General features: G+C 38.4%; 1 protein-coding gene across 5 annotated transcripts in view; it reads right to left on the reverse strand.

Moving 5' to 3' along the window:
- TENM2 (teneurin transmembrane protein 2) overlaps positions 1-26,551 on the reverse strand; it is an 884,000-nt gene that overhangs the window by 713,642 nt on the left and 143,807 nt on the right. Inside the window, exon 3 of one of the 5 annotated variants that reach the window (XM_040984225.1) lies at positions 7,070-7,078. The exons of the other annotated variants lie outside the window; for them this stretch is intronic. Coding sequence (XP_040840159.1) covers positions 7,070-7,078 — 9 coding nt within the window. The remainder of the gene's footprint in view (positions 1-7,069; positions 7,079-26,551) is intronic. 5 annotated transcript variants of the gene reach the window in all.

Genomic DNA, 26,551 nt, shown 5'->3' on the forward strand with positions numbered 1-26,551 from the left:
AGAATAGTCCAGTTCTTAAATATGGGATTCCATTCTGCCTTTTGAACTATTACAGGTCCTTTACTCTATCCACTTCGACCCATAGCAGTTATAGGAGTTCCTATAAGAGTCCTGGACTCCACGTAACAGGGAATGATTTGATACTGGTAACATGAATATACCCAGAATATAGGGAGAGAATGTGGAAAATACTGAAAAACTAAAATAAGAACTTTGCATTGGTAGAAAGAGCCTTTTTTCCTTTGGAATATCGTAAGCTGCTTCCTTTAATATGATTTTCTAGGAGGTGAAATTTTAAATCCTAAATAATTTTTTATGGTTATTGTCTAGCTGTCTTGATCACAAACTTGATGTTGTTATCTAAAGTGTAATCTACAAACCATGTAAATCTATGAATTAGAATGCAAGTCAGTTTGTTTTGGCTCTTAGTTTGAAGGCTTGCTCTATGAACTTCTGCTACCGGATAATTTGGGTTAGGCAAACTGCTGAACTTCTATATTTGATTTGGTTCTGATCAACAGTATATAAACAGATCTCCCTATTCTTCATGCAATTTAATTGAATGGTTTGGGAGTTAAACAAAGGTGTTCTTCCTCAATATTTGCAACTGAAAGACTAGTTATGGTAATTCAGAGGTTTAGATAAATCTGGGTTGGATTCAAGCTCTTTCTAGCTGTGTGCCCTATAAGGCAACCTAGGCAAGCTCACAACCTTGTTTCAACCTGTATCTATTATACCAGATATAGTTACCTATCCCAACATCAATATCGCAATATATGTTATACAGACCCATAGAATAGTTATCTGTGATCACAGTTCCCTTGTAACATTTTAAAGATTAAATAAAACAGCACACGTAAGGTGATAAACATAGCACCCAGGCTCTAGCAGGTGCTCCATAAACTTGAGGGTAAGAAAAAGAACAAGAGGCTGAGAGCATTAAGGTTAAAACACAGAGAAAGAAAGAGAGAGAGAGAGAGAGAGAGAGAGAGAGAGAGAGAGAGAGAGAGAGAGAGAACCCTATGATGAAAAGGTAAAATAAGGTAAAGATGTAACGAAAGTACTCCTCATGCCTTCAAATCTTTGTTTTTATTGTCATGAGACACACGCTTCTGGTGTATTTGAGGTACCAGCCATGCCACCTCCTCACTGACTGACTGGGCATCATTAGCATAAGCGCAATACACACCAACCTCAAAAAGGTTTTTATTATTTCATCTGAACTCTGAAAATGTCAAGCCCTATTGAGTTGGTGGATGGTGTTCAGAGATCCATTTCCAAGTATCCTATGTTAATGAAGGGAGACAACACACAGCCTACAAGGAGGAAGAAAAACCCAGAATGAGCAGAGTCCAGAAGCCTATACAGTTTTCTATAATTCCAGCCTCATTAAGATATGCAGATCATATCATTAGGAGAGAGTTTCTGGGTAGTTTTCTCCTGGAGTTCAGTTACAGGTACATGGTTGGCACTTGCTATTGCAAGGAGTTAAACCGCAGCTACACATTTCCATATAAACACAAACAAAAACAGGTAAGGAGCTGAAGCAGCTCTTGCAAGCAGTTTTTCATTTGTTACTTTTTTCCTCTTGAAAAAAGCATGAGTCTGTTCCTTAAGGTTACAGATATGTAACTGCTGGTTCCTTAAACATATACAAGAACCTTAAAATGAAATTTTCCTAGTATCTTAGAGTTTTACTCATCTGAATTTGAGTAGTTTAACACAATTACACACACAACACCAGCCTTTAATTTAGCAAAATGAGTAAGAACAGCTTCTGGACAGAACAAGCATTCATTTTAAAGACCTGTCCAAACTAACCTTCAGCTTGAATCAAGATAAGCTTTCTAATGATTTGCTCAGTTTTTCAGATCTGTCATGCCTTCCTTTTCTTTTTCATTATGGTCCTCCTCTCTTCATTTTCTTTTCTTTGCTTCTTTCTCTCTACTGGCCTTTTTTTCCACCTTAAAAAAAACCTCAGAGTTTGAGAATTCATTCATATTTTGTACTTTAATAAGAATCTTGGCTGGAATTTACCGAAAAACCCTAAGAGTATTCTATACATCGACGCCCATTAAATATTCCCTATGCGCTACAGATCTGCTCTCATATCTCCTGCACCAGAGAGTCTTACATAATCACATTTGTGCACCAATCCATGCAGCAGATAACATCTAGGCTCTATTTTCAAGGTATGGAAACTGAGATATCTAAAGTCATATGGTTACTAACTAGCTCTGCTGACATCCTGATTGAAGATCATCAGCTTTCTGCCAACTCATAATAAGCCTTTCACAATCTGCTTAATCTCATTGTCATTACAGAGGCATGTCCATGAAACAAGTATCAGACAAAAACTTAGAAGCCCCTGCTTCCAAAGACTCTGCGAAAACATAAAAGTAGAGAAGGAAAGATATTTTCAAATGTGAAAAGGAAGAGACTGAGTATAACATTTGTTTCCTGGCAATTTAAAGCAATCTGGTACTTAGTATAAATTGGGAAAATATTCCTGAGGAAAAACGTTACATTACGCTGGAGGTGTCAAGTCTTGTCTAGGAATGAGAGACGCAATTCCCTCCTCATATCAAACTACTAGAAAAGGTACCATGGCCAGCAGTAAACTCCAGGAAGAGTGAGTATATATGTTAACTCATCTAGCTGGAGTACCACCCATGTCTTCATAATACACAAAACCGAACCAGGAGTTACTTTTCATAATGATAAACCTAGGGAGGAGTACAACTCCAAATTCCTCCTAAAAAATATTCAAGTCTGTTTCAAGTAGAAAGTACAACACACAGAGAACAATATAAATGTACAAACACCTAAGACACTGTGACCATCTGAGAACCAAAAACAGTATGTCCCTCCTTTAGTTTCTGTGTCTGTTTTTAGTCATTTCATTTCTACCTCAATTTGTTTATTGCCCAGTGGGGATAAAAAAAAAAAAACTATTCCTCAAGGCCATATACAAATGAATGCTGTTCTTGGGAAAGGGGCTTCTATAAGCAGACATTCTTGGAACCCAGCTAGGATGTACCGTTTCCTGCAGTGGAGGGGGTCCATGTGGGATGAAAAAAAAGATGCTCTTCAGCAAATTCCAATTATCGTTTATTAACTTCACATGTAACATTTATCTTCCACTTTCCAAAAATAGCAGAACCAATTAAACTGTCTGTTTCGCACAAAGTTTTTTTTTACTTTTTAATTTTTCTTCAGATAAAGACTTTATATAAAGATAAATGGAACATTACAGATATGAGGGGGAAAGGAGGAAGCCATTTGTTCCCCGACAAAACTGTTCTCTTCTTTCACCATCACCATAAGGCAACAGAGGCAGGACCTTTTCTGTTCTGGAACTGATAATGCAACATCTCACGTCACAAAACATGAGCCCCTTTCAGGAAACATGGATAGCAGTGAAAACCAGTTACTTAGGGGCCTGGCATGGTAGCTTAGGAGCTAAAGTCCTTGCACTGCAAGCGCCAGGATCCCACATGGATGCCGGTTCTAACCCTGACAGGCCCTGCTTCCTGGAATCTAGCTCCCTGCTTGTGGCCTGGGAAAGCAGTTGAGGACGGTCCAAAGTCTTGGGACCCTGTATCCGCATGGGAGACCTTGGAAGAAGTTCCTGGCTCCTGGCTTTGGATCGGCTCAGCTCTGGCTATTGCTGCCACTTGGGGAATGGAATCAGCGGATAGAATATCTTTGTCACTGTCTCTCCTCCTCTCTGTATATCTAACTTTCCAATAAAAATAATAAAATACATAAAAAAAGAAAATTAGTTACTTAGGACAGTTGCTAATTTGACTGCTAATCCTAGTGTCTTATCCATTCTCAAAAGAAGATGAAACAACTGCAGTGAGAAAAATTGCAAGCCTTGTAAAGGACGCTTAAGAGCAGCATTCTGCCTTACGCTTAAAATACAGTCGGCAACTTTCAGCTAGCAAGGTAAAAAGCAGGCCTGATGTGGTGAAAGCCCTTTGGGGATCTAATTTTTAAGACGTTTCCTGTACGGTTCCTTTTCACAACTATTCCATTAAAGACTCATATGTCCAAATGAAGGCCATGGAGAGTTGGAGGTTTTATACCGGATGTCTGTGGCAGAAAACAAATGCCAATGTATCTGCTCTGGAAGGTAAAGGGGGGGATGGCAAATCAGGTGCCTCTGCTTGGGACTTCTCAGGCCTGCCATAAACTTCAGAAAGCCAAAAATGGTCTATATAGCAAAAGACAGGTGAGTAACCAGGAGTCTCCATGTCTGCTTTACTGGGAATGGAGCTGCATATTAAAACCACTGGTTTCAGGAAGAAGAGGATCTGCCCGCCATCATACCGCCAGCTCAGCCCACACTCGTGGACACTCGATGTCTCTCTCACCCTGTCCCCATGACCACAATGCAGTGGTCGGTCCCCTCACCCCTGGTTTTTAACACACAGTCTTTTTTTTATTACTATTTCCTCATTACAGGTGCCACATTCACAGCCCTACTCACCTACCTGTCTAACAAGAGCTGTGGGAACAGCACAGGACATATTCACTCGATAGAATCTGCCACTGGGTTCTGTTGCATGTGTATGTTAATAATTTGACACTTCCAGGAGGTGACAACTATCTTGAAATAATAAAATTGCAATTATCTTATCAAATTTCATATGCTGTATTCTCAGAACTCCTTTTATTTAATGCAAATTGTCACTTTAGTATAGCTGACTGAACTTGAAGTCTTACAGTGATACACTTTTCGTTCCTCTTCCTCTGAGGGTTTTGTTATCATATTACCTCCTCTTTTCTCTATAGTCAGGTGTTTCTGTTTCACTTTCTCCCTTTTTGTAAGAGTTCTAAGACTTCATAGTTTCTTTACAAACATTCAGAAAACTCTACTAGATTACACAGCCACAGCTTGCAAAAGAAGGCTAGCTTATACCTAAAATGTAAAAAAAAACAAAACAACAACAACAAAAAACAAACAAAAAAATCCCATGATGTCTATGGCTTGCCAATCTAAATTGCAAGACTCATTCATAACTTTGTGGACAGCACAGCAAGGAAGCACCCTCATGTGAACACAGGGCTTACCATGAAGCAGTGGTGTCCTCATAACACTCGCCACCCATTGCCTCAGGGGATTCTCAGTGGAGAATCCAAGACTCTCTAAGTTCAGGATTCTGCACTTCATGAACCCTTTTACACTAACAGCTGACAAAACAGGACTGAGAGATTGTAAAGAACTTGCATTCAGTCAACTATTTAACCAAGCCACACAGAACAACACAGGCCTATCACCTATCGATCAGGTATCTGTGTTTCAAACTCCTATAATGAAGCTTGCAAACTCTTCATACATGACAAACTTCTTTTGATGGATCTCCTTAAATTAGTTAACAGAATGAACAGTTGTGAATTCTGTGGTACCATCTTTTTCTTCTCAATTATTACCTAGGTTGTGTTGTCCCCATAAGCTTCTGTGAGGAGCTATGCGATGCCTCTGACAGCCCACACAGCAATGATCAGGTTCTCTGCAGATGCCACCGACACCCCCACTCTTGTACCTATATCCCGATCAGAATAATCACCCAGTTTACAGCAGATCTGTTATTGCTGTAATCGGGAAGGAAGAAAGAATATTTATGTCTCCCCACACTCTACTACTTTTTAAACTAAATTGAAAATCAAATCAACTTGACTACAAATAGATTTTGAGGAAACCAGCCTTCTAGCCTTTCCAAACAGCAAAAGGGAAACCTTAGGAACACAGCTTTGAAGACTGAAATACACTACAGCTTAAACCGCACAACCTGCTAGAATTTCAATGACATTGATGACACTAGGAACTACCATTTGTCTCTATAGCGCAGCTAAATGAAGTATGCAATTATACTTGTCAATATACCTGAATATAATTTCTGTGTTTAAGATCTGGGAATATGATCATATGTCTTAGTCGTCAACTCTTGCTGTAAAACATTTATTAATAGTGTACTAAAGTGTCACAGTGACAGAAAACATGAATATCCATTTGGTTCTACCCTAAGCAGAAAATTATGAAATTAGAAACGATTGAAAAAAGTGACTTTTTTTCCAATAGATTATTTGGTATTCAGTGATTTCTGAAATATTTTATTGCAGATATAAGAGGACTTTATGCAATGTGTAATGGATATTTATTTAAACAAAGTTATATTTGGAAAATACATGTATTAAGAGTAAAAGGGAAGACAGTGTCTAGTAAAGACAACACAAATTTACAGGATTACGATGAAACAGAATTTCTTTACGTTTTTTTAGAAAAAGGTTGAAAAATTTCTTACTTAGGATAAGATCCAAGATGTGACTGCTATGCTCTCACATTTTCATGTTTTAGAGTTGCTTTTAACAAATATACACAGCTAAACATCCCCATGTCTTACCTTGCTCAAAAAAATTTGTCTTCCATTACTAACAAAACATATTATGCATAAACATGTAAAAAGCCAAGAACAAAGTAATATCCTAACAGGCAATCACAAAAATAATTCTAGATGTGATTTATTCATCGCTGCTGACTCATTTAACTAAACATTTGAAGCACAAATTGTACAAGCCCTTAAAAAACATGGTCCCAGTTAATAGGTCATAGACAATAACAGAAAATCAATGATTAGTTTTAAAAAGGCATCTAGAGTTATTTCTAACATACTGCATTTAAGCCTCAAATTTGGAAAATTGATTTATAATATTAATCTGTACTTGGGAAAATAACAAACGCTTATCATAATTTGCCTGTAATTAAAAAAACAAAAGCAATCTCTTTTTTTGTTTTGTTTTGTTTTGCCAAAATTCACAAGATTCCTTTTTTACAGAGAGAAAATTTTAAGTAAGCATCAAGGATGTTCATTAAAAACCTAACCACACAGATATGAAAGTGTGCATTTTGATGCAGAATGTAATTAACAATTGCTAGTTTGATGACTGTCCTATAATTCTAAATTTAAATTAAAAAAAACTATATTTTATCTGTGGTTGAGACTTAACACTCATATTTGAATATCTCACAAAATAATCCACTTAGGATAGTTTTTAAAAGTACTATGAAAATCTAAAAGTATTGCTCATTTTTAATAAAGAAAGTTAAAGTTAAAACATGTGCAGTTATGCTCCTTTTAGGAGGACAGAGCTAGCTACAAATGGCATAATTTGAATATAGAAATAGAACATTCAACTAAGAACAGAAAATGTGCTTTATCACTGAACAGCAACAAGTTTTAAAGAAAATGTGCTTGCTTTCCCTTTGTTTTTTAAGTATTATAAACTTGTTTATTATTTGCAGTATTACAAAGAAAAAAACAAAAAAGAACGCGCATAGCACATATTTAATTGCCCATCAATGACCCAATGCACAGGGTCCAAAAACTGCATAGCTGAGTAAGTGCTATAAGAGCAATGCTTTGGGCCTAGCATGGTAGCCTAGTGGCTAAAATTCTCACCCTGCGCATGCCAGGGTTCCATATGGGTGCCAGTTTTAGTCCCGGCAGGCAGTCCCCTTCCATCCAGCTCCCTGCTTGTGGTCTTGGGACCCTGCACCCACACAGGAGACCCACAAGAGACTGTGGGTTCCTGGCTGTGCATTGGCGCAGCTGTAGCCATTGCGGTCACCTGGGGAGTGAATCAGCAGATGGAAGATCTTCCTCTCTGTCGCTACTCCTCTGTGTATATCTGCCTTTCCCATAAAGAGTAATTTTTTTTTTAAAAAAAGCAACCCATATCTGTATCAGTGTTAGATGGTTGACTCAGTCACAAAGACAGCACTGCTACAGATTTCAGCACAGCAAGATAAATGTAAGCTTGCCTAGCGGTTTAATAGTCTGCAGATTTTGAGATATTTTTTTCCAGGAAATACAAAAAAACAAATCATGCTGTTTTCATAGGTAAATGATCCTATCAAAATATCCCTAGATCTATTAAGGTTACCCCTTGGTTTCACTCAGATTTTTAATGCAGTATGGATTCTTTCTGAACATGTACAATTTTGTTTCTCCATTCCTACCACTTTAATATTCACCCTCGGCTGGGCTTCCGTGAATAGCATATACAGACATTACTTTTGCAAAATTAAGGGTGTGATTTCTACATTTTTAAGAACTCTGAGAAGTTGCATTTGTATTCATGACAGACCATTCTTCCAGAAAAATTCTCTAATGAAATATGAATATAATAAATACCAGTTTATGGTTTATGTCACTGATCAAGGCTCTAGTGATTTTTATTACTCTAGAAATATCACCCATAAATATAAGATTTGACCAAATATTTAATCAACTACAAAATACACAGCTAAATGCTATACTGCATGAAAACTTCTCTCCCCTATACATAAATCTTGAAGGGCCAATAGAGTAACTTCCCACATAAAACTTGATTTCCACAGATTCAGCATCACAGTGTCCTATAAAATATGTTCTTATCTTCATCATATTTCCAGTCTTATTTTAACTATAACAAAGATGAAAAGGAATAAAGAACTTCCTTTGGACTCATAAAATTTACAAGCAGCGACACAAAGGTTAGTTTAAAGGCATTTGGATGACATCTCTGTAAACGCATTGGGTCATCTTTCCCCAAAGTGAGAGTAATAGTCGCCCATCTTCATTTCATTGTTTTACTGTAAATTTTACTCTACCTACACTGAACACAGCTTCAGGGATAAAGTTATAAACACTTTGGTTGAATCTAACATCAGGGCTCATTTCTCCAAAACTGAATGTGCAACGTGTTTCCCAGTGTGCCATGATCCCTGCTGACACTTAGAACTGAAATGGCAATAGCCACCCAAGTTCAGCTTGCTCCATGAGAAGCAGCGAGGCCCCGAGGCTTTCTTCTACACCATCAAGGCAGAGGGCAGGCTTCACTTAAAGGAGGAAACTAACGGTCATAATTCATAAATTAAATGAGCATTTGGCCAAAGCATTCATAGTCTTTATGCCTAATATTTCTAGAAAAATGAATTTTTTTATAATTGAACCTAATATTTATATTAATTTCTGTTCCACCAGATTATGTTTAATTATCAGTAAAAAAAAATAGTTTTTCCAAAAAATACTATTAAGGTACAACATTTAAATCTCATGACTAAAATTGAAGAGAACCGTTAAATATATTTTGACAATAGGATGCTGAACTTTCTGCCATTGTCTGTAACTGCAATGTCAGGGTAATAATAATACAGGGAAAATCAACATGGGGGGAGGCAGAAATTTGGGATGGGGGTAAGGGAAATCTCAGAACCTATAAAATTGATCATAAAAAAAAATAAACTAAGGCACCCAGAAATTTGTCTCATCATATGAGTTGAGACACATTAAGAAATTCAGACTGAATTAGCTCATTTTTTTTCTTTTACGGAAATCGGAAACCATGAATAATGATACAACTATGATCTGTCTTTTAAAAATAGTTGGCTATGAAGCAGCTGAAAGGATGTTGTGAAGACGAAAGTAATGAAGAGAGTTCTGGACCTACACAAAAGTCAGCTGTAAAGCAGTCGGGAGTGGAGGAGTTCAGCTGCCTCGGGGCACCGGGATATCAAACTCACATCATGCACCATTAGGTCTTTCTTATTAACTTCATTAAGACCCAGGATAATTCTTTGTTCATGCGCCTTGGTCACTGATACAGTTTGGCTGAGGGCAGATATTCATAAACCCAAACTGCCATTCAGAAGGACTGTGACCTTAACTGTGTTCCTTATCTCTATGGATGTTTTTAGTCCGAATAAATGACGCTTTTCTGGAGTGACTGAGAAGTGCAAGTCACGACATGCGGACTGCTGATCACGGTGCTTGGTGTAAATCCATCCCATGTTTCTTTCTATCATCTCTATCATCAAAACACAAGGAAAGGAATGGGCATGTTGTCCAACAGAGGAGACACTGGTGCTCTATATCAGAAAGTCTAGCTTCAGTATCAAACTCCAGCTCCTGATCCAGCTGCCTGTTAATGGCAGAACCTTGGAAGCAGTGATGGTAAATCAAGCAATTGTTCCTGTCATCTCTCTGCGTGGGAAAGCTGGCCTGTGTTTTTACATATCTACTCTGGCCCTGGTCCATCTCTGGCTCTTATAGACATTTGGAGGAATGAAGGAAAGGAAAAGAACTCTTATTCTCAAATAAATAAGACTTTAAAAATCCAGAAAACGAGATGTCTTTAAAAAAAAGTCTACGCAGAACAAGACATATTCATCTCATCTCTCACACTACTCAGTAACTGCACTGCATCATACAGCCATGACAGAAGTCTCACAGCCTGAGACAGACAGCATTCACTAAACCAGCACGCTTACTATAGGAACACCCAAAGCTGAATGCGGATAAAATCCGGCTTAGCATCGTTGCCAGAGAACAGGCATTTGACATCATTTACAAAGCAAGTGTGCTTAATAACATGAAGAATCCAAAGGAAAAGAGAGGAAATATTTGGGGTAACTGTGTCTTTAAGTGTTCCCCCATGCTAATAATGTCATGGGGTGAATGTGGGATGCTAATGGGAAACTTAAGGATCCTAAGTTAGACTCAGCTCTATGTACTATGCATCCTCATTATCAAAATTAAATGTGAAAAGTTCAGCACATTTCCAGTAAACACATAGCTACAGCCTTTCTGTGAAAAGAGAGTTTACTTCAAGAGAAATGAGTCTCGTGCTAATACTAATAAAGGGAATGTGAAAGCCGAAATGGGATTCAATCTTATCCTTCGAGGGTGATGGACCATAATCTCCTATATGCTAATACAATCAGGTTTGCGAAGGGCCAGGTGTCTGTCTTTGATTCCTGCAGAACAGGTTTATACACCAAGTTCAGTGTGTTTATGATTCTTCATCCTTAACATTGTAATAAAAATGGGTCCAAATAATGCCTTCCATCATTGATACCGAATACCAGAAACATAAAAAAAAAAAACCCACTTAATATGGTTTTCATGTTACAGGCTCCGAAGAGCAATTCTGCTTGTTCAGTTTTGTCCCCTTCCCGCTATAAAAACTATGTATCCAGATAGATGATGAGACTGCAACAGATGTTAGCTCCTTTATTACTTTTACATAGAAAGAAGATACATACTCGTCAAAAATATGCTATTTGGTAATACAATGCTATAGATGGCACCCCTGCTTCACACAGCACAATCCCATTGCTGGAACAAGGAGAGAGCAATGCATACTGCCTCCTTCAACATGCTTTATTCTCGCAATCACGTGTGCCTGCCCCCAAGGTTGGAAGTCCTCACTTACTTCCAAGTAGCAAGTTTTTCAAGAGAAGAAATGTTTCTCTGGATCAGCACATAAATCTGAGAATTGTGATGAAGATGAAAAATCATCAGTAAGTCCTGAGCAGCAGTTTTGCTCCCTTTTATCCAGTGTGCACTGGCACTTCTGCTGGGGACTTTAGACACACCTGCTCAATGCCCCATCTCAGTAAGATTCAAACCCAGAGCCCCACAGCATGTGCCTACTTTCGGGTCGACATCGCAAGCATTCCTGACTCACACTTGATATTTTTCCAAGGTTGAAATAAAACTCTTTGACCTCCTACTAGTCAAGACAGGAACCAAATCACTAATTCTCTCGAAAAGTTTAGATAGACATAACACACCATGTAGAAAACTAGATGCTGGTTAAGATCCAAAAATACTCACCTTCACATATAATGATGACAAGATACTGACTGATATGCATGTAAGATGTTACATTGGTATAAACTCTGTTGTGTGGGCGACTATTAGCTACCAAGAGAAAAAGACTGTTTGGAAACAAAATCCAAGCTAAAGTGATACATGTGGGCTCTCCTTTGGTCGTTTGACATGTTTGTGGCATTAGACTATTTTCTCTCCATGACTGCTGTGATGCTTACATGAACCTGTGTGAAGGGTCTGGCACATGATCACCTATGTCAGCCTTTGTTGCTAGCCTGTGTCGATGCATACATGGCTCTAGCTGCAAATGGTGAGTGTCATGCAGAGATGGAACTATCGCTGAGTTTTAGGATGCACAACGTGTAGACAATGAATTTTAAGTGGTATGTTTTAATAGTGCAATGTGTAGACAAAATACTAAAATGTATAGACAATAAATTTTAAAAATCGCACATTGTCATATGTGTTCCTTGTCCCTTAATTTTTATGAGAAAAAAATAGCATCTTATGTCATAGAAAAAAAAAAGCAAAAGCATCTGGTATTCTGTATAGCCTTATAACTAATAAGCGTTATGTGTGTGGCTCAGTGGGGACCCAGGAAGGTTGGCTGCACTCATTATTTGTTTCAATACCCTCTCAAGTACATTAGACTCAAAAAAATACCTGAGGAAGAGTTTGCTAGTTTTTTGTATATGCCTGTGAAAGAGACTAGGCAATAGGCTCTTGAACTTGATTTTTATATCTGTTTCTGAAAGATTCATGAATTTTAATCATGTAAGCACTTCACTTAAAAGTAGTTTCTGAGAGGCAGCAAGACACAAAGAAGGAGGGAGGAGGGCAGGAGGGAGAGAGAGGAAAGGAAGGAGACGGGGAGGGATGGAGAGAGAAGAGGGTAGGGAACAGAGAGATTGCTCTCATTCACTGATGCTCCACATACCTGGAACAGTTCAGGCTGGGCTGAGGTGGAAGCAGGGAGCTCAATACAGGCGTCCCAGGTGGGAAGCAGAGCGCCAACTACTCAAGCCATGCCAGCTGCCTCCAGGGTGTGCCTTAGGAGCAAGTTGAAACCAGAAGCAGAGACAGGCCCAAGCCCATTAAGGGTCCAGATTCTCACAAGGCCTCTCGACCACCTGGCTGAACTCTCATCCAAACTGTGTCAATGTTTCAATCTTTATTTCACAACAATTATGTTTTTCCTAAGCAATTAGTTTCTCAAATTTGTTAAGCTTCAGTTAGTCTCGAACACACTGATAAACAGTTTTTGATCAATGGGTGATTTATAACTCAAATTACCAAGAATATTAATTTCTCTGTTAAACAAGAAAACAAACCATTCACTTATGAAGCAGAATCACATTATCAGAAACAAACTAATTTACACAATAAATCAATTAAATTATACTGCACATTTTCTTATGGTTTTCCCCAGATACTTACTTATCTCACATATAACTTTCATTGCTTATTTTGGTATATTATATTTAAGATAGATTGCAAACATACAAAAGAAAAATATATGTTTAAAATATTTATTAAATGCCTTCCTATGTACATATTACGGTTAAAAACTAGATGTTAGGACAATATAATATCTCTTGTAAATATCACATTTTCACAGTGTGGAAGTTTATTTGCTTCCACACTGTCGCATCACACTTCATGGCTAGTATATTTTAGTTAGTGTTTCTAAGAATTTTCAAAGCCGGGATATGAGTTGTGCCCTGGTTGGTGGTGAATAAACCTTCTAGCAGGAGCACAGAGAGCTCAAGAAAACAAAAGCACAGCTTTGGTAATGGGGCAGTTTCTACATATGTCAGAAAATAGAGGAACACAGAACAACTGCACCTGTGAGACAAAGCCAAGAGTTATATAAAAGAACCTGTTGCAAAAACTTCTTTGGTACTTCAAATTTACTGTATTTTTTTTTCAACAGAATAAAACATTTAAATGCAAAACAAAGTTTCTATTTTTTAAAAAAAGATTTATTTGTTTTTATTGGAAATCAGATATACAGAGAGGAGGAGAGACAGACAGGAAGAGAAGATCTTCCATCCCTCCAATGATTCACTCTATAAGCGGCCGCAATGGCTGAAGCTGAGCCAATCCGAAGCCAGGAGCCAGGAGCTTCTTCCAGGTCTCCCATGCAGGTGCAGGGTCCCAAAGCCTTAGGCTGTCCTCCCAAGCCACAAGTAGGGAGCTGGATAGGAAGCAGGGCTACAAGGATTAGAACCATCACCCATATGGGATCCCAGGCATGCAAGGCAAGGACTTTAACCACTATGCTATCATGCCGGGCCCAAAGTTTCTATTTTTAAAAAAATGAAGTCAGGGTTCAGTGTTTGGTGTACTGCTTCAGATGCCAGTTCAGATTCTTACCATCCCACATCAAAACACCTGCATCTGACACCCAGCTCCAGTTTTTCACTGCAGCTGATTGCTAAGGCCAACCCTAGGAGGCATCAGGGAGGCCTTGCACAGTTGCATCCCTGGGTGAAACTTCAAAAGACTCTCTGGTCCCGGGCTTCAATCTGGCTCAGGTGGAACCACTGGACGATGCGAGTGCAGGGGAGCTGACTTCTTCAGCTTGTCTGGCAGTCTATCCAACACACAATTTTAAAAAGAAAAATCTAAAAAAAAAAACCCTTTACTGCTTCACAAAACTTGAACACATAGGGAGTCTCATGTATCAATATAAAGGTGCACCATCTAAGTTCTTTGTGCACTCTAATTGAGGTGGCATGTACAGTTTTAAACATTTGTGAGTGGATAAGCAGCAGAAATTTATTACAATAGTAAGAGTTGTCCAAACCACACAATCCTTAGAAGGCGAATTTTGAAGCGAGAGATTAAAAATAAAAAGAACTCCCTAAAAACTCAACCCAGGGGCAAACGAAGTAGGCATTTGCCAACCTAAAATTTAGTAGATTTCTTGTAAGCACATTTTTCCGTGCTTTAGGGAAACTGACATTGTCTTTGTTGGTGTTTTACAGAGGCATTTATTTTTAGTTATACAGCTGAAAATCTGCAGCCCAATGAACTGTGGCTGTCTGTGGTGTATTCTGCAGCAGAGGAAAGAAAAGACACTTTGCTATTAGTTCTAAAAATACCAGTGACATGTCAGGGTCATCGTCTCTATGTTAAGAACTGTGGCGAGTTAGAGAGAGATGAACCTATGTCTTTCACACCCAGCATCTTCAGTGCAAACGGAATTTTAAAAGACGTTTTCATGGTGCTTAAGCCGGATACACATCCCCATTCAAAAGCTAAAGAGAAGTCCATGGATAACAAGTGGTGTGGTGGGACACATGGTAGGAGATGGCTTACTTACATTAGTGTTCTACAGGCAGGATTAAAATGATTTCAAACGGACAGAATCTGTAGAAAATCTATCATGTAATGCTACTCACTGCGGATATCATCACATCTGCCTGACAGACAATGCACAGTGTGTTACAGCGATTGCGTGGTACTGCTGGAAAGGGATTGCTGACAGTGTCTGGTGCTGAGGGGATTCTCCACTTGGGACCTCCGACATAACCCACCTGGACACCTGTCAGCCTAACTTCCGTATGAGGGTGTATCTCCATCAATGCCTCCAAACTGGGAGTATCCCACTGCAAAATCCGAGACAAGCTATATGTGCTCCCTCTGCTAACAAGTCACTCATGTTTTTCTTTAGAGCCACAGAAGCCCATGTGATGTTTGCCTATATACAGCGTTATCCTTACATTCAGAAAAGCGTGGGGTGATCTGGGGCCCCATTTAGTTGTGAAGGATTATCATCTGATAAGAAATTTGAAAAAAATATTTTAAAATGTCGCTTTTGCGAAGCTTATTATGCCCCAATGGATGTGTACCAGTTTACCTAATTACAAAATAAAGCCAGCCGCCTCACTTCAATTGGAATTGCTACTATGTAAAATAAGAAAATAACAAGAATGTGTGGATATGGGATGAAATTAAAATACTTGTACAGTTTTGGGGGAATCAAAGGTGGTGTGACTACTATGGAAATATTATGGATGATTCTCCCCCAAATTAAACAGAATTAGACATAAGCCAGCAATTTCATCCTCAGATATACATTTTTTTTTTAAAAAAAAGTGAAAACCAGAATCTTGAAGAGAGATTTTTATAAAACTGGATTCGCAGTGACATTATTCAGGAAAGCAAAAAAGCAGCCAAAGTGTTGACCAAGTGATGGGCACGTGGTCTGTACATGTGATTAAACACCGTTCTGCCTGCCAAGAAGGATATTCTAAGACATACCAAGAAATGGATGAATCGTGATACGCTCAATAACCCAAACACAAAAGCTCAGATACTGTACAATTCCTCCATTGCATGAACCACCTAGAATATTCAAACTGACAGAAACTGCAAGCAGACCAAAGGTGACAAAGTGTTGTGTGTGTCTGAAATGCGGGGTTATTGCAGAAAAGGTATGGGCTTTAGCTTCGTAAAATGAAGAGTTGTGGAGATGGGTGGTGCTGATGTTAGCACCATGTAAATATACCTAAACCTCCATAGTTACATGATCAAATGTAACTGATGTTGTCACTACTAATGTCATCAGTATTTAATGCAAAAGAAAAAAAAAGTCGACTCAAGTTTGACTGTACTGGGACTAGTGGTTTTAGAAGTTTCCAGGAGGTCAGAGGGTAGATTCTGGAATTAGATGCTGGCTCCAGGTTCCAGCAAGGCATCCTACTCCGGACTATCTATGTCCATGACTCCTTTGTTTTTACTAGGTAACTAAAGGTGACAACAGTATTCTCTTCAAATATCATAAAGACAAAATGTGTTATTTTAGAGTAAAACCTCTAGAAAAGTAGTTGGCAAATTATAAATATAATGGCAGTGTTTCATTGTGCTACTATCACTAATTTTTTTTTATTACTACTAATGAAAATTTGCCAAGACCTTCTATATATACAGTCAGGTTAATTTTCTAAGTCATCATAATAAAATCCTTTTAGTTTGTTTGATATTCCCAAGCTGCTTAAAATTCTGAAAATGATTGCTTTGAATGGACTAAAACACCATTTTTAAATTTTTATATTGATTACAGTTAATATTTTTTTAAAAAATAATTAAGATTGCAGTGCAAATTGTCACTGTACAAGAGCAATTATTTGACCTCTCTAACACAAAGAAATACTAACTCTTAATATTCTTAGCAGAGTATGTGTGTGTGTGTGTGTGTGTGTGTGTGTGTCAAGTTGTCTTATCTGTTCTGATTCTTTTCAGTAAATATGTTTAGAAGTGACTACACAAGTTGCATATGCAATATTTTGTCTGGAAGTTTCTCAGGCAGTAGGAATTCTTGAAATGAGTTAGGGAAGAGGTGTTACAGTAACAAAGGGAGAAGGGAGGCAAAGCAAATGTTTATTTGCTTGATGGCAAAAGACAGACAAAAAAATTATCCCTTTGGGGGGAAGTATATTGTATAGAACACAGATTGTTTTCAAAATTGCTGAAAAGTGCATTCTTTGAAAAATACTTAACCATTTTGCACAAATTTGAGGAGGCAGAGAACAGCTTTGAAAAGCAGAAGGCAAAGGAGCTTGAATGATGAAACACTTGCAAGCTTTCACTTCAGCAACACAGCGCCCTGCAACGTAGCATGACTGCTACACCACTAATTCAGTCTCTTGCTAATGTCACCAAAGCAGTCTGCCTCTTCACCATTTTGGATCGAACCAACAGAGATAGCAGAACAGAGCCATGAGGCTCTTCCAAGATGGCTCAGAGGCTACGGAGAAGACAAGTTATCAAAATAATTCTTAAAATTTTGCCTAAAGCAAGAAGGGCCTGTGAGAAAAAAGCCATAAGCTGGAGAACACAACTGGAAATAGCACTGGAGGCAGAGGAATCTGCACTTCGGTGCTCAGCTATGGAAACACAGCTCTCCCACGGAACAGACTCGAGCAACCCCAGCAGCTTGACTTATGACTGTACAGATTCAGATATTGGAGAACATATACCTTTAATATTATTTGTCTGAATCTGATGAACAGATGGCATAAACTAAAATCAGCTTACCACAAATAATTATACCAAATGAAAATTAGATGGATGAAACCTAAAATTTGATGCTTTTTATATTAAGTCAAAATTAGAAATAGATAAGCTCATTTATGTAGCTAATAAATTGAAGACAGAACATCCATCTTGTGTAAAAAGAAATACTCTGAAATGGAAATTAATATCTCAGCACATAAACTCTCTGAAGCACAGCTAGCTCTATCTAGTTCACATTTTGTCTGGAAATTATCTTTTTACTGAGATGCCCAGGCAAAATTCTGAAATAAAGACACAGAGATCAAAAGACAAATGTAATTTTAAACAACCCACAGAAGTGTGTGTGTCGGTGTGTGTGTGTATTCATGGTGACCAGAAATGGACTTAGTGAAGTCAATATTGTGGCACCATGGGTCAGCACAGCATCGTGTGTCAGAGCTTTGGTCTGAGTTTTGGTTATTTTGCTTCTAATTGGCTCCTTGCTAATGTACCAGGACAGTCACAGGAAGACAGCCCAAGTATTGCGCCACTTCCACCCACAAAGCAGACTTAGATAGTATTCCAGCTTCTGACTTAACCTGGCCTAAGCATGACCAATAAAGTCATTTTTAGGGTACAGAGTGTATGCGAGGTGTAGAAGATCAGGGAGTGGGGAGTGAGCAAGCGGATAAAAGGTCTCACATTATCTGTGCGTGTGTGTATGCATACATCTGCGATACTGCCTTTCCATGAAATAAATACATCTTTCTAATTAAAAATTACAAACCCATAGAAGAGTTAGATTTAGTTAAACTTGATTCAAAACTTACTATGTGCCTATGTATAAATTCCTCCAATAGAATAAAACACAGAGATCATCATCTACTAGTGTGACTTGAAGGAGCTTGAAGAATTAAGTCCTCTTGTGCCTCTTGGTATAATCCAGGCTCTTCCAGTGCTTGTGTGCCTGTATATAAATACAGAACTATACACAGTAAAACATGTTTCCCAGGAGCATGCCTGATTCTATACAGAATTCTCAGAGATCTTAGAGCTATCAACCCAGCAGCGAGCCCTTCTGCTCCCTCTGCTCAGAGATCAGAGTAATATTGCTAATGTGCAGGTCACAAGGGACTGTCTTTAAGAGAGACACTGAGGAAAGCTTTGGAAGATGACTCAAAATTCATGATTCAGGTGATTTTTCTAACTTCCTCAGGATATTAAATTGGTGTCCCCTCAACATCTTGCTCCCAGGGACACTGAAGATTATTTTATAAAGAAATCTATGAAATTGATTTGTAATAAATGTCTGTTTGAGGTCAAGGTGCAGCTAAGAGCAACCGTGAGTCTTCTGGGGGGAAAAAAAGGGTCATGGTGTGGCATATAAACAAGCTTGAAAACTATAATCACCCTGCAACAGTCTCTTGGGTCAATGACAACTTAAAAGCTACGTAAACCCAAGGAGATTTGGGGAAGGGAAGAACAGTCTTTAAAAGCAAATGAACTTGAATAATCAAAGATAATGGGGACAGCAGATTCAGTTAACTTCTTTATCAACTAAAATTAATGTACTGACAAATTAAAGGCAACGGTGAATTACAAGCATTCCATATCTGGCAGAGACATCACTTGGAAAAAAAAATAAAAAGAAGAAAGATAATGAAATGGTTTATTTTAATGTTCCCTGGAGATATGTTTGAAAAAAAAAACATACATATATATCAGCAAGAAGGGGATCAGCTAGGCCTCTGACACCTAGAAATGAAGCATGTCAACATTCAGCCCTTTTCAGGAAATTTGATTTTTGAGGGTGTGGGGAGGAACTTGGAAAGAGACCCTGTTTCAAAAAGAAGAGCTGTATTTTTTTTTTAATTTCTCAGCTCAGAATAGAGTCCAAATAATAAACCGCATGACTGTTTGACTGCATACAGATTTCTTTTTTTTTTCTTTTTTGTAGTACTTATTCATTGAGCAAGAAACTCTGCCAAAGAGGGAATTTCTTTGTTGTCTCCCAAGAAAGAATTCAACATTAAGGCCTGTGTAACACTTGGAAGAACGGCATGAAGATAGGAACAATAAATTTGAGAGTAAGATCGGTGGGAAGGGAAACAATACCTGAGTCTGTGATCATGCATTGCTTTGCCTTACCACCATGTAGGCTCAAACATAAACTTGGGAGGATAGCAGTGGTTGCAGTTGATACACACGTTCTTCTACTACCCTCTCCTTTACTGCTGATAGCAGCATTCTGGTTGTTTCTGAAGAAGCATACTTTGCCATCTTTAAGCAAATGCTTTTTGGAAGGAGTTAACTCCATGGACGCGGTCTCAATTGAAAATAGCCATAAGCAGCAACTAAGTGAAGAGAAGTCCTAAAGCTCAGCCAACAGGAATGACAAGAGTTTTGTAGAAACAATGTTAGACTATACCGTTAGCCAAAAGTCCCGAGAAAGGCCATCCTGAGAGTAAAGGTTACACAGAATAAAGCAGAAATAACCATGGAATAAATGAAAAATGAAAGAGAAATGTGTGTGTGTGTATGTGTGTGTGTGTGTGTGCGTGTGTAGAGAATTATTATGCTGATGGGTCTTTTGAGTCTTCTATCTTAGCCACGCCTGAAGCCATCCCTATTCACTTCTTGATTTTCCTAATTAGATAATCCAACAAACTCTCATTTTTATGCTGATTTAGACTGTAGTTTCTCATTTGAAACGGTAAACATCCTGATGCTTACAGTTGCAGAAGTTAAAGGATGAACAATATGTCCACTAGGAAGAAAAGAGAATATTTCTACCCCCCAGCTTTCTAGGAACAAATTATGTTACATTTCCAGGGAATGACTCAAGGGCGCTGCACTTATTCCTCCGCCACTGCTTTAATATACCTGTCTTGGTGATCCCCTGTGACCCAGTAATGCGATTATACACATTGACGATTTACAAGAAGTGAAAATTCAATTGGAATGATTCAAAGTGACTTTGATAAACTACAATCTGGGGGACATGTGTATTCTTGAAATAAACATTTTCATTGATTATCTATGTCCCTAAACAGTGAAAAGATGGCAAATTGTAATGCTTAGGCCATTAACGACAGGGATGGAAGGAGACTTTAAAACATATTCGTAATTGGTCAAAACATGATTCACTTAGTAAATATCCTAAAATTAATCAGAGCTCCTACACACCCAAAGATCCCCTTTCCCATCCAAATTCACAGACAAGCAAACTGAACGCTTAGACAAGCAGAGGGCTGAATTGACCATGATACATGTACATTGGCTCAATTTATAGTTGAGGGCTTTAGTCCCTAAATCATATATTCTTTTGATACTAAAATAGAACAAATAACTAACAGCTGTTATCTCCTTAGTCTATGAACAACATCAAAATAAAGAAGATAAACCTTGGCAAATCTGTAGTGTAATAACTTCACTTAGGAAAGAGGAAACCGAGTTACACAAATGTCCAACAGACTAGAACAAATCTGGTAGAGTCAAACAACCTGTTAACCTCAGAGAGGTTTGACTATGTCTTATCCTCAAGGGGAAAAGATAAATGAGTCTTTTTTTTTTTTTCTCCCTGCAAGCAATAGTGACTAAGCTTGCCTAACCATTTCTTTCTTCAATTAGAGGAGATGATAGATGGTGGATGGTTTTCTGAGAAAAAGTGTGGGAAACTTCATGAAAACATATTGTGATATGAGGATTTTTAATTTTGCACCTCAAATGGAATGCTTTTAAGACTGTTTAAAAATCATTTAACCTATTGTTCCTAGTTTATTCAGTTATGTAAGGAACTGAAGCTTATAAAGGCAGCTACAATATATTGTCAAGTTCTCTGTCTGGGCTGTTTCCAATTTCTCACTCCACTATTCCTGTACTCTCTCTCACTTTTCCTCCATACATGGAAATGTTACATGCCAGCAGAAAGTTCACCCTTCTCATTCACCTTCCCACTTAGCTACAGAAATGCATTTACTTTCTATAGCTGCCGTATTGGTCAGTGGCAATAAAAATGTGTATTTATGATCAACAAGTTTTATTTACTATCAGCACATGAGACATCAAAAACAAAATCCACACACCACTCTTCACATTTTCATGGGAAGGCCATTCTGTGTGGGAATATTTCTAGCCCTCCTTTCTAATTCCCAACACACTACACTTTGGCCACTCAACAGTTATTATCGATGCAGAGGAAAATCATGGCACCCCTGCATTCTAGTCTCCTCTGAGCCACAAACGGACTCTGTCACCCCAGGCAATCCACAACTTTCTTCTTGGTTTGTTTCCAACATAAAAGAAAAGACTGAGTTGTGGATTTATTTATGCATGAATCTGACAACTACTTTATAACTTCATACTATAAACTCGACTTAGGTAATTCGCTAGGAAGAGAAGACAGGAGAGCCATAATGGACGTGACTCACACGGAACCTTACAGAACAGGACTATGCCAATGTGTAAGTTCAATGAATGGACTGGGTGGCTTCAGAAGATCACAGCAAATGCACACAACAAAACAAGTAAGCATGGATTTCAGAAATTTTTTGACACCAAATGAAACTCTTCTTTTAATTCCATTTTCCCATTAATTTTCTGCAGTTCCCTTGTATATGTATAGATTCAAATCTTTGGGAAATGGTGAGAAAAAGTTGATCACCACCACCCTCCACCGCCATGCAGAAGCCAAAATCTAGCATGCAAGGGATTTTAGCCATCATTTCCAAAATTATTGTACAATTTCTTAAATGCTTTATTAATATCATTCGCCTTCAAAGCACTCCATAGATAATGTTTAGTGCACTCATCTGATACTATTCAATTTATGGAAAAATCCATCATGTCTCAATTTAGTAGAAAGCTACATTGAATGAACCCTTAAGTAAACCAGTTACTTCAGGGTGCCTGCTCCAGTAAATGAGGAACCAGAAATACCATCCCAGGGATCTCACAGAAGTGCAAAACGGAAGGGAAAAGCAGGACAGGATGCGGACTGTGATCTGGGACATTACTTGCAGCTTCTCTGCTTTCCAACAGAAACCCTAACTTCAGCAATTGGTCACTGCATAAATAAAATAAACACAAACAGTAATAAATAGACCATCATGAAGGCAGAGCCCCAGGTATCTGAAGCATAAAGACCCTTTGCACAAAGTCCGCAAGCGTTCCTTCCTGGCACCACACTGTCTAGTCATATCAAGCTGTAATTGAAACCATGTGGTGTGTGCACTGGGCTCATTACTGACTCCCCCTGAGTAATCCCATGGCCAAGCCCTATGGGGAGTCTCTGACAATCATGGGGTCAAGACAGTGTTGCTTAACCATGAGAAACGACACTGCCTGCGTCTTCAGGGAATACAAAACTAGTATTGAATGTGGTCTATATGGATAAATACTTCTGTTGTCAAGTAAGGGTTTATTATTTTACTGACACCGTCAATAGTAGAGGAAGTACATTTTATCAAACAGTTCAGTGATTCATTTTCTATTATAATGTGCCAGCTACAAACCATGTGGAAAATAGTGAGTTTTACAATAAGAAACAGGAGATTGTATTTTCTGGGACAATATTACATTAACAATGGATATCAGTGCATTAAAGAGTCGCAATAGTGAAATATGATGTGATATTAATAGTGATTTCCCACAGAGAAACATCCTTAGCTTTGGACTAATAAGTCATACCACCCAGTAAGGTATCTGATTTAGCATAGAGTAAAAGTCAGGAAAATGAAACTGAGTTAACACCCTGAGCATAAGGGGAAAGTTGAGAAAATCATTCTGATTTGAACCTCAGCTTTATTCTGGAACTAACATCATATGCGAGTCCTATTGGTACATTTTCCCCCTAACACTCCTTCCATGAGTGATTTCTTAAAAATAACTAACGAAAGAGCCACCGACTTAAAAACACATAATCTTTACATACATACAGAAAAGTCAAGGAATCAACCTATAATTTTGACAGTCTTAACCTGCTATAGCGAGTCATTAAAAACCCAAGTAGATTCAGTTAGCATCAAATAAATGCACAGTCCTTTGTGCAGGTAAAAGAAGAAATCAGCCCAAACTCTTACTCTGATGGGACTTAGATTCTACCACCACAGGGATCATCAGCAAGTAAATAAATGCCATGCGTTTTAAAATAATAAGAAGGACAATCTAATTGCAAGCATTAAAGGATACATTATCAAGTGAGAAAGAAACATGCCTGCCATCTGCTCAATGGTTATCACAACACGCCCCCTAAAATTTTGAGCAAGAGTGCTGCAGTCATGAAGAAAGCAAATGTAGAGGGCAATGAGCTAAAAATGGGCTTGCATATTTTGAGGGAAATGAGAAATTTGAAAATACTGATCTAAAAGAAGAAATTCAGTATTTGAAATTAGGAAAGAGAATAGTAGTCACAAGACATTTGAAATCTGTATGACTTGCTTTTCTCATTATCAATGCACCAAGCCATGCACTCATCAATTCTAGCCAGATATCCAACTACCCACTCTATGCCTTATACTCAGCAGGGACATTATTTTCCTGATTAATATCTGGTTTTTACTTGATATATTTTTAAAATGTAAAAGCACCAATCCATACAAGAAAATAATTAATTTAAAATCAATCAATCCATTTCCCTACCTACCAGCCTACATGATTTTACTGTGTGCACACTCAGCGACAAATACGACTGAGCTCAGCTATTATCTCCATCCAGAAGGCAACCTTCACTCCTGTGGAGACATTGTGTCTGTGGAGGGCCTGGAGCCACCACACACAGGAGCTGGAGAGCATCCCACCCACCTTCACCTCCTGCTTGCCATAAATCCTCATTATCATGTTGTCAGCACCAGAGTCCGTTAACCTCTTCAGTGCCCAGGCTGTCAGGTAAGATCTGCTTATTAATTTATTTCATTTCTCTGTTTTCTGAAGCACTCAATTGTGATTTTTTTTTTTCTCATTCCAAGCAGCACCACCCGGTACATTCAGAAAAAGCAGTGAGCCAAGACCACAGATGCATGCATTTCTACACTTTTCCAAGTAAACTAGCCACAGTACAATTTTAGTTGTGGAATTCATTTAAAACTTGATAGTTTCTCACACCAAAATTTTAGAAGTTAACCTTTAAGAACATATCACAAAACTAAGGTATAAATTAATTCCCTCCATGGGTTAAAGACATGATGCTTACATAATGCATAACTGTCACAAGGAGAGTTCCTGCTTTGCCCCCATATTTTCCCATTGCTTTGGTACTTAAAAGAAGCTACAACTCATAAGAATGTGGCTTAGTAACTCCAACATTCTCCAGCCACCATGAAAATTCACGTACAACTTAACCACCAGGCACTGTAATGTGAAACTACTGAAATTAAGGAATTTAGGTTCCTATTTATTTGAACATATAAACTCCCTTGGTATGTTCCTGCCAAACCAGTCCCTTTGATAATAAATGCATTTAATTTTCATTCTAACATGGTATGTATTGCTCCCTGGTGTTATGTGTTGGCTGACAGCATCAGCTTTTGCACATCCCTAATCAAATTTTATCTAACAAAAAGCTGAACTAAGCATATTTGTTTTCCTATTTATAGCAGCATGTGCTTACATAACATATGAGATAGCAAGATTTAAAAAAAAACTGATCCAAATTTTAAAATGCATCTGCTATGTTTAGTTTAAATAAAAGCTATGTTCTTCCATTAAACAAGAATATTAAAAACAATTGGAGACAGACATAAGCTTATTGCTTATTTTCCAACCAGTATAATCACTGCATTCAGCCACAACAAAACAGAACAGCAGGCAGAAATTTATTGCTCTTGGGAAATATTTTCTTCCACCACTCTCTCCAATTGCACAATTGCCCTGGCACCAAAACCACCCTCACGTGCACGGTCTTGGGTCATACCAGTGCAGTAATGAATTATTACAATGTAACCAGTAGAGGCGGAGGGACATGCCATTGTGTGGCATATAAGCTGCGATTTTGCCATATCAATAATTCTGACTGCCACTGGGAACCACTGAAGCTGAAACAGATGTTTCATGTTGATAAGTAGGGACTGGGAAAGGAATTTCTATCCCACTGTTCATTTTTCTCTCTTTCCACTACCCTTACCTGGCAGCAGCTCCTCTGGTACAGCTGTCTCATGCAAGCCAATCTGTTCAATCCAGGCTCCTTGGTCTCATTTCATAAATCAAACCAGTCCTGGACAAGTCCACCATCTCAGCGCACCCTTGCTGCTTTCCTCAGTGGAAACGCCTCTGTCACAATGAAAGACACTGGGCCAATTGTGCTTAAATTAGTGAACTGTCACAATTCATTAAGAAAGACAGCATGGGCAGGGGATCATTTCTGGTATTTTACATTATCGGTTTAGTAGAGAGAGCCACATATGCTGCATTTTGCACAAGGCATTCACCTTCAAATGAAACATTTGGGATGAAGCCCAGAATTTCCATGGGGAAGCAATGCCACGGGATGTGAACAGGGTCAGGAGCTACCTTTAGCATTTGCAAAGCACTCCTCGGTTCCCCCTCACTGGAAATTCAACTTTATGGGCTGAGTGTCAAGTTTGAGATGCGGATTCATTCCAGTCTCAGTCCTAACAACCCAGTGGTTCTGCAAACATCAAGAACTGTTGCTAAACGGGGTGGAGTGGGGGGAGATAAGGTGTGGGGGGAGAAAGGAAAGCCAAATAGGAACAACAAGTAAGCAAAAAATAACACTCATCCTCAGACAACCTAACAAACTGAAAAGTAGAATCGCTTCAATGAAGTTGTTTTTATTTAAGATTTATTCGCCTCTACTGGAAAGGCAGTTTTAACCCACTTAGATCACAAAGCAGATACAAGATAGTCATACTCTAAAAATGCTATTTATG

Source organism: Ochotona curzoniae, unplaced genomic scaffold (genome assembly GCF_017591425.1).
Source record: "Ochotona curzoniae isolate NIBS_2020 unplaced genomic scaffold, NIBS_Ocur_1.0 contig_1, whole genome shotgun sequence".
In the NCBI taxonomy this organism is placed as follows: domain Eukaryota; kingdom Metazoa; phylum Chordata; class Mammalia; order Lagomorpha; family Ochotonidae; genus Ochotona; species Ochotona curzoniae.